Source organism: Pipistrellus hanaki, assembly GCF_964339955.1.
Source record: "Pipistrellus hanaki genome assembly, chromosome: 12".
Classification (NCBI taxonomy): Eukaryota; Metazoa; Chordata; class Mammalia; order Chiroptera; family Vespertilionidae; genus Pipistrellus; species Pipistrellus hanaki.
The window spans coordinates 58,490,044-58,503,975 of NC_140514.1; the positions used below are offsets into that span (position 1 = coordinate 58,490,044).

Genomic DNA, 13,932 nt, shown 5'->3' on the forward strand with positions numbered 1-13,932 from the left:
ACTCAGATCTGTGAGGCCTGCCAAAGGAACAATCTAGCAACCAGGACTTGGTATTACCCGGTCTTCAAGGGGAAGACTGGCAGATAGGCTTTACCCACATGCCCACTGCTAAAGGACTTCTCCGCCTCTTCCCGAGGGTAGACACCTTCCCTAATTGCGTGGAGGCCTTCCTCTGTAAGACTGAGAAGGCACAGACACAGTCAGAGCTCTAATTTCAGAAATTATTCTCCACTTGGGATTGCCACGCTCTCTTCATTCCGGGCCCCGGTCTCTCAAGGGGTCTCAGGGCCCTAGGAATAAAATACCGCCTCCATTGTGCCTGGAGGCCTCAATCCTCAGGAAAGTAGAAAAGTGACAGCCTAAAAAGACACCTTCACAAGCTAGTCCAGGAGGCTCACCTCTCCTAGTGTTGCCTATAGAACTAGAAATTCTCCCCGAAATTCAGGCTTAGCCCCTGCGAGATGTTATATGGCCAACCTTTCCTTACTAAGGACTTCCTCGTAGACAAGGAAACCACACATTAGTACAGATATTACAGTACTGGCCCAATTCCAGCAATCAGCCAAGCCCAGGGCTCCCCAAGTTCCATCCCTAGCACCAGGGGATCTAGTACCCACTAAGGCTCTACCTGCCTCTCTGCCACTAGGAGACCACGATGGGAGGGTTCCTATCCCATAATGTTATCCACCCCTACTGCGATCAAGATCATTGGAGTCAACTCCTAGATCCATTTATCTCGAAAGCCCTGGATGCCAGCACAGGAGGAGAATGAAGCTGCGTTGCCACATCTGACTCACCGGACTCCTACTCCTGTGAACCTTTCCAGGACCTGAAACTTCTCTTTCAAAAGGATCCTGGAGGGTCGACAAGTGCCAGCTAAGTAACATGCTCTGGTATTTCTGGATACTCGTTTTTATCTTCCTGATAGTACTTATTCTGTATTTTTTTTTATGAGCATCACCAAAACTATAGGCTAGTACCTGGGGAGACTATTTCTTCCCTTATTGGGGCACAGAAACACCATAAAATGTTCCTGCTTATTGCCCTTCTCTGTATCGCCTGCACAACAGAGGACTGAGGTGGAGATCTTTTAGTGAACTTCTCTCCCCACAGCCTTAAGGCCCTCACCTAATACTAACGGGAGCCGATTACTCTTATCTTCTCAGTTATGGCTATTTGCAGGGTTAACTGTAGGAGTCACCTATAATGCTGTCACTACCACCAACATGACCAGAGCTGTCTCTCACGTCTCTGAGGACTCTGGCCAAAACTTTAGGGACATTCAAAAGTCTATGGGTTCCCTAGCTCATATGGTCCTCACTCACAGAGAAGCCCTAGGTCATCTGCTAGCTGAACAAGGAGGAGTCTGTGCCATGAGCCATCTATAGAAACAGCTCTGAGGAGGGAGAGGAGCAAACCACTCAACTCCTCTAACAGGCAGCCTGGCTAAAAGACAGGGCCTCCCCACCTCTCCCCAGAGGGTTGGGAGCAGATTAGGGGAATGGCGCCATCCCTAAGAAGCTGGGGGGGGGGCCCTTCCCTTGGCCCTCAGTGTGTACTATTCTTATTACCCATCCTTGGCCCTTGCCTGTCTGGCCTTTTGGTATGTTTCCTATCCTCTCACTTAGAAACCCTGAAGCTACAAATGATCCTGCAAATGGAACCGCAGATGGAAACCACGGGTTCCTTCTTCTGTGGACCCCTAGATCGCCCACCTCCAATGGAACCCTGGCTGCTGCCCCAATTACTGTCCCTGTCCAGCAGGACGTAGCCAGATGATCAATGCCCCTGTCCCAATGGCAGAGAGGTTTCCTAATCAGAGGGGGGCCTCATAAGGACTAGTTAGCGACTTTAACTAGGTGGACAGGAAGTGGGGGCGGGTCCAGAGAGGATAGAGGCATCTCTGGCCTGAGCAATTAAAACAGCCATAAACCAAGGATAGAAGTGTCTGTGGCCTGAGCAATTACAGTGACCATAAGTTAGATCAGAAGCAGCCCTGACATGCACAGCTGGGAGAGAACCGTATGGAATAATAAAACATTTTCGGCCAGGACAACTAGGAGCAAGCCATCAACAGCAATGCCAACCTGAACAGATAAGATGATCAAAAGCAGGAGAAGTGTGAATGTGAGGGAGGGAGGAACTGATTACAAGGCTAAGGTCCCACAGTAGAAAAGACACAATAAGGCAGAGGGGGATCTCCAGGCAGTATAATACCTCAGACAAAGCGAGCAGTGGCCACTTCCTTAGGCAGTCCCTCTGTCTCTCCGTGCCAGGAGAGAAAGAGTCGTAGGGTTAGAAACTTAATTAGAAGTTTTAGAGGCAGTGTCTGCTTGCAGCAAAGCTTCTGTATTTCTCACCTTCCACCTCTTGTCCATGGCTTCATTCTTTGAATCCGTCTGGACAAGAACCCGGGAAGAAGTACCCTTGCACTAAGAGATTCAATCAGAAATGTTCTCACCACAAAAAAAGAAGTTATGATCATGTGACATGGTAGAGGTATGAGATGATGCTACAGTGGTAACCATATTGCATTATATAAATGAATCAAATCAACACCTTAAATTTACATACAGTTCTATGTCAATAATTAGGTCACAGTAAAAAAAAAAACAAAAAACAACGTATCTTAGCTACATGCAAAACACATATATTAGCTTTGACTACAACAAGTTTTTCAGTTAAAGCTCTCAACTTAATAAAACCAGGGTACAAATCAAATATTAAGTCAGTCAGCAAAGGACCAGACACTATTTCCTATTTTAAGATGGAGACAGGCACCACATAGTGCAGGCCATCCTAAGCCATATTAAATATTTTATTTTTCTTCATGAAAGAGTTTAAATTATTGAATCCCAGGATCTGATTTGGCGTTTGAAAGATTACTTCAGCTACTGGATTCAGGATAAATTCAAGGTGATAAAGAATAGATTATGAATATTAGTTGGGGCAGCTGTAGTGTGTGTTCTCAGATAAATAATAATTGAATATGTGAAAACTCTTACACATATCTATCAATTTTTTATCTATCTATCTATCTATCTATCTATCATCTATTCATCTACCTGTCTGCTTTTTAAACAACTAGAGGCCTGGTCCATAAAATTTGTGCACAGGGGTGTGTGTCCCTCAGCCCAGCCTGCACCCTTTCCAATCTGGAACCCTCAAGGGATGTCTGACTGCCTGTTTAGGCCTGATCCCAGTAGGATCTGGCCAAAACGGGCAGTTGGACATCCCTCTCACAATCCAGGACTGCTGGCTCCCAACTGCTTGCCTGCCTGCCTTCCTGATTGCCCCTAATCACTTCTGCCTGCCAGCCTGATCACCCCCTGACAGCCTGATTTATGCCTAACTGCTCCCCTGCCACTCTGTTTGCCCCTAACTGCCATCCCCTGCAGGCCTGGTCCCCCCCAACTGTCCTTCCCTGCAGGCCCTATTGCCCCCAACTTCCCTCCTCTGCCAGCCTGGTCATCCCTAACTCCTCTCCCCTGCAGGCCTAAATAACCACAGCTGCCCTCCCTTGTGGACCTGGCCCCTCCCAACTGTCCTCCCATACTTGTCATCTTGTAGCAGCCATCTTGTGTCCACATGGGGACAGCCATCTTTGACCACATGGGAGTAGCCATCTTGTGTGTTGGAGTGATGGTCAATTTGCATATTACTCTTTTATTAGATAGGATAGAGGCCTGGTGCATGGGTGGGGGCCAGCTGGTTTGCCCAGAAGGGTGCCCCAGATCAGGGTGGGGGGTTCCCTTGGAGCTTGGGGCTGTCTGGATGAGGGGCCTGTGGTTGTTTGCAGGCAAGCCACGTCCCCTGGCAACCCAAGCAGAGCCCCTGGGATCTGGGATTTATTTATCTTCTATAATTGAAACTTTGTAGCCTGGAGTGGAGGCCTGGGCTGGCCAGGGTGTGTAGAAAGCTTGGCTTCCTCCATTGCCAGGGAAACCCAAGCCTCCTGCTCACTCCATGGCTACAGCCATCTTGGTAGGGTTTATTTGCATACTTGTTTCTGATTGGGTGGTGGGCGTGGCTTGTGTATGTAGCAGACTGGGGTTAATTTACATATTACTCTTTTATTAGATATTATATGTATTATATATACAACTGTCTTGTATGCCAAATGAAGCTCTGAAAATGCAGAGGCCAGGCCAGTCCAGTCCACTCCTGCAGTCTACTGACTTGCATTCCTCGCCTGTTGGGCCTGAATGGTGCTTGGCCCTTGTTTGTGGGAGGGCTTCCTTCTCCTGGACTGTGTCCTCATGTAGGTGCTGGTCAGTGCAGGTCCAGCCTGGCATTCTCCCTGATGCCTTCATGCTCTGGCCAGAGCAGCTCCTGCTTGGCTTGTTTGCTCAGGGCACTGGCGTTGGCCCATCTTTGACTGGTTCAGTCTCTATACTCAGCATTCTCAGGACTCTGGAGGGGAAACACAACATATAACGATGAACTTGGGATGTGAACCTCACACAGGTGAGTCCACGTGGGCTTCAGCGGCTCGTGGAAACTGGTGGGCTGTGGGGTGATCACAAGCCCCATGGTCTGGGAATCTGTGCTTTGATGCTTACTGAGGCTACACTTCATTGCGTAGCTATTTAAGTTATATTTTAATGCTTCAGAAGCTTAAACAGTGCAATGGCTCGGCAGTTCTGAGAAGTAGAGTTTTATAGGAGGAGCTACACATTGGGGTACCACTGAGTGGTGACTCATCCCTCCTCTTCCAGACCCGAGTGACAAGTGTTCTGAGACACTGTTGCCTCGCCCACGCTGGTCACTTGGGCAGAAGCTGCCTCATTGGGCTGCCCAGCATGCTGCACAGATGTCTGTCGTTGCTGTGTGTGGCCACAAAGACAGTCTGCACACATGGCTTCACGGTTCCACCAGCAGGTGCGCTCTGGGCTCTGGATGCACAGGCCCAGCATGACGGCTGCTTCTGGGATGCCTGGGGTGAGAGAATCTCAGATGTTTAGAGAGGCATCCTGGGAATATCCTTCCAGTCACGGCAAGTTCGACTGGCCAAGAACAGGGGAAAAAGCCCATGAAAAAGGAAACATTCCTTTTCTCCTCTTACAATTCCCACTAAGGAGTGGGGTCAGTTGAACCATCTGCAGCCTGAGTTTCATTGTCAGTGTCCCAAGGGTAAGTGACAGTGTCTGACCCACTCTGCGTCCCACAGCGCATTGTCACTCTGATTACAACCACTTCCTTCTCAGAGAACTAATAGGTGTGTTTGCTTGACATGTTTTTCATGCTTTGCGTAAAAAATAACAGAATTTTGAGGCTGGGATAAATCTTATCTAATTTTCTAAAGTGTCACATCCTTTTATAGGTGAGGCAACTGAGGATCAAGAGACTCGCCTGAGGCTCCCTGCTGCATTTGCTGCTCCTGTGTGTGTGTGAAGTGGGGGAGGAGAGATGGGGAGACATTTGCAGCCCCCAAAACCAGCTTGGAGTAGATGCTTCTGGCAGGATTTGATGTCAAGCTCCACATTTTAAATTCAGACGAAGGCGTTGAATCAATGTTCCATTTGAGCTTAAGTGTCTTTTCTTTTAGACAGTTTTTGAGAAAGTGTATTAAAGGAGTCCAGGTCTTTATTGCACACGGCTCTCTCTGGGGGGGTGGGGAGACATTAATTTGAAAACAATAAATAGACTATGCTACATGTGCCTCGAGAAAACTACCATGACTCTTCCCTCCCCAACCTCCCCCCATCCTGGTCCCTCTTTTCTGATAAGAGCTGCCAATTATCCCCCTGGTATTGTAAATATCCCAGACACTTTGTAAATATTCCCAACTCTCATTATAACAATGATAATAATAAACAAGCCTCTTTAACATGGAAATGGAGCTGCCATTCCACAGAAAATGGCTTGAACGTCTTACACGTCTTACTTCTCCAATCTTTGGAATGATAGTCAGAGGAAACGCACCTTGGGTGGACCTATGTGAAGCACACCGCATCCCTGAGAACTGTGTGCGAAGGTGAGAAGAAAGCGAACAGTGCGACTACAGCACAGGAGATGGAGACCAGGGGCTGACAGTCACAGTCGCTACTGAGAATCAGTATCACTCGTTCCTGCACCAATAGAAGTGCCTTCCCTCTTGGAAATGCCACCACCGCCTTGGTCTCCTCATCAGAACTCTATTTGGAATGAATCAGCGCATCTGAACGGCTCTTCTTAATGATCTCAATAGTACTTTTTGCCTCTCACTTTGAAAGTCCTTTTTATTTTTAGGTTAAAACCCCCAATAACCCTATGAGGTAGAAATTATTCTCGTTTTACAGGTAAGAAAACAAAGGGGGGAAAATCACAGTGACTGGTGGCATTTACTGATCTGACTCCAAGGGCATCTGTGCTTCCCACTTCGCGTTGCTGAAGACACCAACATCTCAGGATCTCAGGGCCCTCAAGTTACTGAGCCCACTACCCCTCCCATCCCCTGACCCCTGCCCAGCCTCTCTGCTTTATGCAGAGGACCTGTGTGGGGGCGGCCAAACCCCTGTCTACCTGCAGAACTCTCCTGGGATTCCTGCAGCAGGAGCGATGCCGTGGGGTTCTCCCTCAGATCGGCCCTGCAGAGTCCATAGGTGTCAGGTACAAGAAAGGAATGCCAGTGCTGTTGGTCAAGGGGCCACCACAGAAGGGCAGGCAGCCCCCACATGGCAGTCCTGGCATCTACCAAACACCGGGAAATGGCTTTGTCGGTGCAGGCTGTGGACTGCCCTGAGCTGGGAGCTCAGCTCGTGTCTCTGACTGGGAACTGCAGTGCTGAGATGTGAAGACCATGGCGTCACCAGGGCTCTGACAGGGGTACTTAAGGCACAGTGGCCCCATTCTGCCCATTTACTCAGTGAAGCCTCCTCGTTTCCATAGAGGAGCTTCGCAGTGACCATTTGGTTGGGAGAGATGGCTAGGAGCTTAGTCTTACGCTGTGAGTACATAGCACTTTATCAAATCTGAAGGTACCAGGATTTGGGGAAGGAAATGAAATTTATGAAGGGCTATTAACACCTCTCCCACAGCCCCCTGGAATCTCACTGGCTTCACTGCTTCCCCAAGTTTTAGACAACGTTGGGGACAGGATTTAAATTTTAACTTTGCATCTTACCTAGTCTTTGGACTCCGTGCACTTTCTATTATTGTTTCTTTTCAGGGCCACACCACTTTCTCTTGGATTAGTCATATTTTAGTTTTAATCAATAATACTTCATTGCCCTGGCAGGTTGCTCAGTTGGTTAAATATCGTCCTGATGCGCCAAGGTTTCAGGTTCAATCCCCAGTCAGGGCACAGACAAGAAGCAACCAATGAATGAATGAATAAGTCAAACAACAAATAGATCTTTCTCTCTCTCTCTCAAATCAATTTTTAAAATGTCATTATATAATTCAACAACTTATGGGAAATTGGTTCCTCATCCTTTTAGCTTAAAGGAAGTCACGGCCCTGAGCTGTGCCAGTCTTTGCTCACGGTCTCGGAGAGAGGGAACTGCTCAGACGCACGTCAATGTTTCTCGGTCCTCTCGAGCCTGCCAGGCCCAGCCCCCCCCGGAGCTTCTCCTGTGCAGTGTTCCTCAGTGTGACTGAGCTCGGAACTCAGGGGCTGTCTCTGCCTCTGACAATATTGTGCAGAATTGTGATAAGGGATGGCTTGAATCTTTAAGAAAACAAAATGTTAGAATCCTTCGAAACAGCAATGTCAGTTCACTCACAGATTCTGTTTTTCAGCTCGTTACAAATTGCCTAGCGTGTGCTAGCACACATGGCAGGCACTCGGTAAGTGTTCTGTTAATTCACTGAGTTTGGATTAAATGTCAATATGGGAAGGGGAACTACTAAGGGAGCTAAAGAAAGGGATGACAAAAGTCAAAATATCTTTAATACATTAATACCGAATGTAACTGCTTGAAACCGTCTGTGCTGCAACCGAAGATCAGCTTCCTATTGAAGCCTCCTGTCTTCTTCCTAAGGTGTGTCTAGGAGCCTGAGGTCACTGTCAGACACCGCCTGGTGCCGGGAGAGAGGGGAGAGCATGGCCATAATCAGAACGAGGCTGCCACTGGGTAACATTTTAAGCTACACAGGGCCTGCACACTACCCAGTCAGCCATGTGAATTCCTAGACAAGGACAGCCCAGTGGAGAAGCCGGTGATCTGGCCAGGCTCAGAGCCGGTGAGACCCATGCCTGGGGCAAGAACCTGCTCCCTGGAAATGCTTGGACATCCATACAATAACTTTTTGTCATGAAGTAATAGTTCACATTACTATCCTGTAGAAAACCCCTTCCATCTATCTTAACAGCCATACAGCCCTTTCCGGAGGATGTATGCCTGGGGATGGTAAGCCCACCTCCTTATCCATGCATTTCAGCTTCACGTGGAATCAGGCCTAACAGGTGAGTAAGACAGTTGTGAACTGAACAATAACATCTGCAGTGGATAACAGAGCACTCCAGCATCTACACATTTTGCACATTAAGCGTCCTTTCAGGAAAAAATCCTTGAGTCCCATTTTCTTCTTCTTTTTTTAATGTAAATTGCCGCCAACGCCCAGCCCCCAATGTGGTTCTGTGTAAGTGCCAGGGAAGGTCTGGTGTGTTGGCAGGCCCAGTGAGCGGGGAGGGCTGACAGCCACTGCTCTGTGAGTGAGGCTGTGGTTTCAGGTCTCCGGTCAGGCGCTGGTTAACTGTAACTGGGTCTCTATGCCTATCTCCTGGCTGCGCTTCAGTCCTTATCCGCCCCTTCCCGCCTGCCCCTTTGCCAGGTGAAGGGAAGCACAATCGGGTTCCGGTTCCTACAGGCCAATCCCGCCCCTGGGCACACCTGTAAACCTGGTCCCAGCACTGAGTGGTTGCTAGCATCTCCCTGACCCCTGGGTGCTCCGCCTGAGTGCCAGGCCACTGAGAGGCAGGCACCCTCCAGGGCCTCCTGAGAGCTGGCTCACCTTCTCCTGCGCCTCCGCGGAGGCCGGACAACCTGGCGCTGGCCTGGCCAGGCCGCGGGGGTGCCGGGCACCCAGAGCCGCTCTCGGGCAGGCGGATGGAGAGCATGTAGGGGCGCGGAAGGCGCCCAGGCGGACGGTGCCCACGGGGAGCGGCGGTGCGGGTCTTCCTTGGGCGCCCAGGTCGGTGGAAACTTTGAGTCCTCCAGCAGCGGGGCATCGCCGCCTCAGTGGAGGCGGTCCAGCTCCTCGTCCATCGGGCTGGCGGCGGCCTGGGCACGGGGCTCGGGATCACGGAGCAGCGGCGGTGCCAGCAGGGCCCTGCACCCAGCAGCCAGCGGGAGGGCCCGGGCCGCGTGGCCACTGGCCTGGGCGCACCGACCTCTCGCAGGCGGGGCCCAGCCCTGACCGAGCCGCTCCAGCGCTGGCCAGGGCTGCAGCTCCGGGGTGGCGGGTGCCGGAGCTGGAGCTCGCATAGCCTCCCCGCAGGACTCCTCCGCTGCGGGGATGCCTCCCTAGAAGCCACAGCCACCTGGAGAGATCGAGGCTCATGGAAGACCGGACTGCGCCCCAAAGCTGCAGGCACTGCAGTGGCCACAGCAGAACCCCATCGCGCCAGGTCTGGGATGGGCTCTGGTCCCGCTGTGGGGTTCAGGGGCTGCAGCCAGACAAGTCCTGACTCACTCACCCCTCCACTCTCCTTCCAGTCACTGGGTCTCAGAGAAATACAGCATTTAACTCACAGGGGTGATGGATGGGAGGGTTAAAGGAGTTATATTTGGAGAGGCTTACACCAGCGGTGGCATGGTGCGAGTATTGTATTTTGATAGGACAAAGGTAGAGATTACTATTATTTTATAGAGGAGGAAACTGAGTACAGTGACTGTAAATTAGCACCAAGTGTGTCTGGTGCCAAAGCTCATTCGCTTGCCCGGTAACATCAAGGACCAGCTCACACTTTGCTGGGACAGATGCATTGCGGAATGGTCATCTAAAAGCAAAACGTTGTGTGTGTGTGTTTTTTTTTTCTTTGTCTTTTTAATGTTTTTCCCATGCAAACTGAAATAAAGGCAACCCAGTGCCAGAGAGAATGTGACTAGGACCAAATGGGCAGAGAACTGTGAAAATCCACCACAATTTTTAGTCTCATACTGATGGAAATTGAGGCTGTTTCCAATAGTAAAATTTTATATTATTAATTTTAAATTATTTATGCTTTTAACCTCTGCTTACCCTATATAATAAAGAGCTAATATGCAAATGGTCCTCATGCCCTCACGCCTTCAGCCAAAATGGCTCAGACACTCAACACTAGGGAAAAAGAAATGGGGATCGGCCAGGCTGCAGCCCGGGATAGGAACAAGCCACCTGTCTGGCAGTCACAGGCACCAGTGCCTTCAGCGAAGGCAGGGGATCAGTTAGGGGCCATCAGGCAGGCAGGCAGGCAGAGGTGGTTAGGGGCGATCAGGTAGGCAGGCAGGCAAGAGGTTAGGAGCCAGTGGTCCCAGATTGTGAGAGGCAGTCAGACATCCCCAAGGGATCTCAGATTAGAGAGGGTGCAGGCTGGACTGAGGGACCCCGCGAGGGACCCCGCCCCCCTGCACAAATTTCATACACCAGGCCTCTCATAAGTGTACAAGTTTTTTTCTCTCTCTTCTTGTCCCCCCAATCACACATCAAAGTAGGTCAGTCTGTTCCGTACCTTCAGGTCTTATTTTGTTGCTCAATTCATTTTGTTCATTAGATTCCACAAATAAGTGAGATCACATGATATCTGTCTTTCTCAGTTTGGCTTACTTCACTTAGCATAATAGTCTCCAGGTCCATCCACGCGGTCCCAAAGGGTAATAGACCCCTCATTTTTACAGCTGCATAGTGTTCCATGGTATAAATGTCCCACAGCTTTTTTTATCCAGTTCTGCTGATGGTCACTGGGCTGTTTCCAAACCTTAGCCTTTGTAAATTGTGCTGCTATGAACATAGGGGTGCATGTATCCTTTCTCATTGGTGTTTCTGTTTTCTTGGGATACCGTATTTTCTGGCATATAAGACGACCCCCTAATTTTACAGTTAAAACATAGGTTTAGGCCTATATTCGCTGTATAAGACTACCCCCCACTTCCGAGGCAACACCAGTTCTTTTTTTAATAGACCCAAAGCTACACTGTGTTCTAGTAAAAAGCCTGCTCAGATTGGCCAGAGTCAGAGAGGTGGTCTATTAAAAAAAGAACTGGTGTTGCCTTGGAAGTAGGGGGTAGTCTTATACAGTGAATATAGGCCTAAACCTATGTTTTAACTGTAAAATTTGGGGGTCGTCTTATACGGCGGAAAATACGGTATATTACTAGAAGTGGGTCAAATGGGAGTTCCATTTTTAATTTTTTGAGGAAACTCCATACTGTTTTCCACAGTGGCTGCATAGTCTGTATTCCCACCAGCAGTGAACTAGTGTTCCCTTATCTCCACATCCTTGCCAGCCCTTGTTTGTGGATTTTTTCTTTTTAATGATATACATTCTAACAGATGTGAGGTGTTATCTCATTGTGATTTTCATTTGCATCTCTGTGATGATTGGTGACTTTGAGCATTTTTTCAGGTGTCTCTTGGCCATCTGTATGTCCTTTTTGGAGAAATGACTATTCAGGTCTTTTGCTCATTTTTAATTGGGTTGTCTTTCTTTTGTTGAGTTGTATGAGTGTTTTATATATTTTGGATCTTAACCCTTATCAGATGTATCATTGGCAAATATGTTCTTCCATTCAGTGGGTTTCATTCTCATTTTGATGGTGGTTTCTTCTGCTGTGCAGAAGCTTTTTATTTTGATGTAGTTCCATTTTTTTATTTTCTCCTTAGTTTCTTTGCCCTAAGAGATGTATATGTAAACATATTGCTATGTGAAATGTCTGAGATTTTACTGCCAATGATCTCCTCTAAGATTTTTATGATTTCATTTAAGTCTTTTAGCCACCTTGAGTTTATCCTTGTATATAGTGTAAGGCAGTGGTCTCATTTCATCTTTTGCATGCACCTGACAGCTTTCCCAGCACCATTTGTTGAAGAGACCATCTTTACTCCATTGTATGTTCTTGCCTCCCATGTCAAATATTAATTGACCATAATGGTTTGGGTTAATTTCTGGGTTCTCTGTTCTGATCCATTGGTCTATATGTCTGTTCTTGTGCCAGTACCAGGCTGTTTTGGTTACAATGGCTTTGTAGTATAGATTGATATTTGGTATTGTGATCCCTCCTACTTAATTCTTCTTTTTCAAGATTGCTGCAGTTATTCGGGGTCTTTTATAGTTCCATATAAATTTTGGAGTATTTGTTCTGGTTCTGTGAAGTATACCATTGGTATTTTAATAGGGATTGCATTGAATTTGTAGATTGCTTTGGATAGAAAAGACATTTTAATTAGGTTAATTCTTCCAATCTATGAACATGGTATACACTTCCATTTGGTGTCTTCTTCTCTTTCTTTCCTTTCTTTCTTTCTTTCCTTTTTACTTTCTTTCTTTCTTTTCTTTTCTTTTTTTCTTTTTTTTTTCTTTTTAAAAATGTCCTATAGTTTTTCAAGTACAGGTCTTTTAACTCCTTGGTGCGGGGGCCTGATGTGGCGGGGATCTCCTTTTTCCGCATCCCACATGGAAAGAGAGATGAACGAACCGGTTCTAAGTGGAGGTGGCCAGGGATTGAGAAATAATAGAAATAAAGAGAGAAGACATAGAGATAGATTTTAAGCTGGGAGCTGGGAGGGCCACTGACCTCCTCTGCTGGAGAGACAGACTGACAACCTCCTGAGCCAGGCAGCACATCTATTTATACAATCCAACAAGGGGGTTTCACAGGAAAACAAGGAACCTGGGAGAGCCCAGGTTCCACCCACTCCTTCCTCCTGGACAAACACAAACCAGGAACTAAGAACATCTCTGCACTCCCAGGGCGGGAGTGCAACTGACATGATTCTGCCAATATCCCGGGCCCAGTCAGCAACAATCTAAAGAATGTCCAGGTGTCCTTCCATTTGGCCCTCTACACCTTGGTTAAGTTTATTCCTTTTTTATTGTTGTTGTTGCAATGATAAATGTGATTGCGTTTTTAGTTTCTCTTCCTGAGAGTCAATTTTTGGTATATAAAAATGCCTTGATTTATGGATATTGATTGCTACCTTGCTGAATTCATTTATTAAGTCTAGTAGTTTCCTGGTGGAGTCTTTAGGGATTTCTATGTACAATATCATGCCATCTGCAAATAATGACAATCTTACTTCTTCCTTTCCAATTTGGATGCCTTTTATCTCTTCTTCTTGTCTGATTGATGTGGATAGGACTTCCAGTGCTATGTTGAATAAGAGTGGTGAAAGCAGATATCATTGCCTTGTTCCTGTTCTTAAAAGAAACACTTTTAGCTTTTGTCCATTGACTACTATATTGGCTGTATTTTTGTCATATATGGCCTTTATTATGTTGATATATTATCCCTCTATTCTCACTTTACTGAGAGTTTTTATATAAAAAAAAATGCTGCTTTTTGTCAACTGTTATTTCTGTATATATTGATATGACTGTGTGGTTTTTATCTTTCAAATTACTTATGTGATATATCACATTTATTGATTTGCATATCTTGTACCAGCCTGTATCCCTGGCATAAATCATACTTGATCATGATGTATGATCTTTTAAATATATTGCTGGATCTGATTTGCTAATATTTTGTTGAGGATTTTAGCATCTGTGTTCATCAGGGTTATTGGCCTGTGATTTTCTTTCTTTGTAGTATCTATATCTGGTTTTGTAATTAGGATAATCTGAGTTCATAAAAAGAACTTGGAAGTGTTCTATCCTCTTGAATTTTTTGGAATAGTTTGTGGAGGATAGGTGTTAGTTCCTCTTTGAATGTTTGGTAAATTTTACCAAAAAATCTATCTGGTCCAGGACTTTTGTTTGCTGGAAGTTTTTAAATTACTACTTCAATTTCATAAGTTGTTATTGGTCTA

General features: G+C 46.9%; 1 protein-coding gene across 1 annotated transcript in view; it reads right to left on the minus strand.

Moving 5' to 3' along the window:
* Positions 1-4,700: 4,700 nt before the first annotated feature.
* The window catches only part of RFX8 (regulatory factor X8), a gene marked incomplete at both ends in the record, with an annotated part of 56,578 nt that continues 47,346 nt past the window's right edge, over positions 4,701-13,932 (minus strand). Inside the window, 1 exon segment of the mRNA XM_084900988.1 lies at positions 4,701-4,936. Within this exon segment, the coding sequence (XP_084757114.1) occupies positions 4,701-4,936 (236 nt within the window).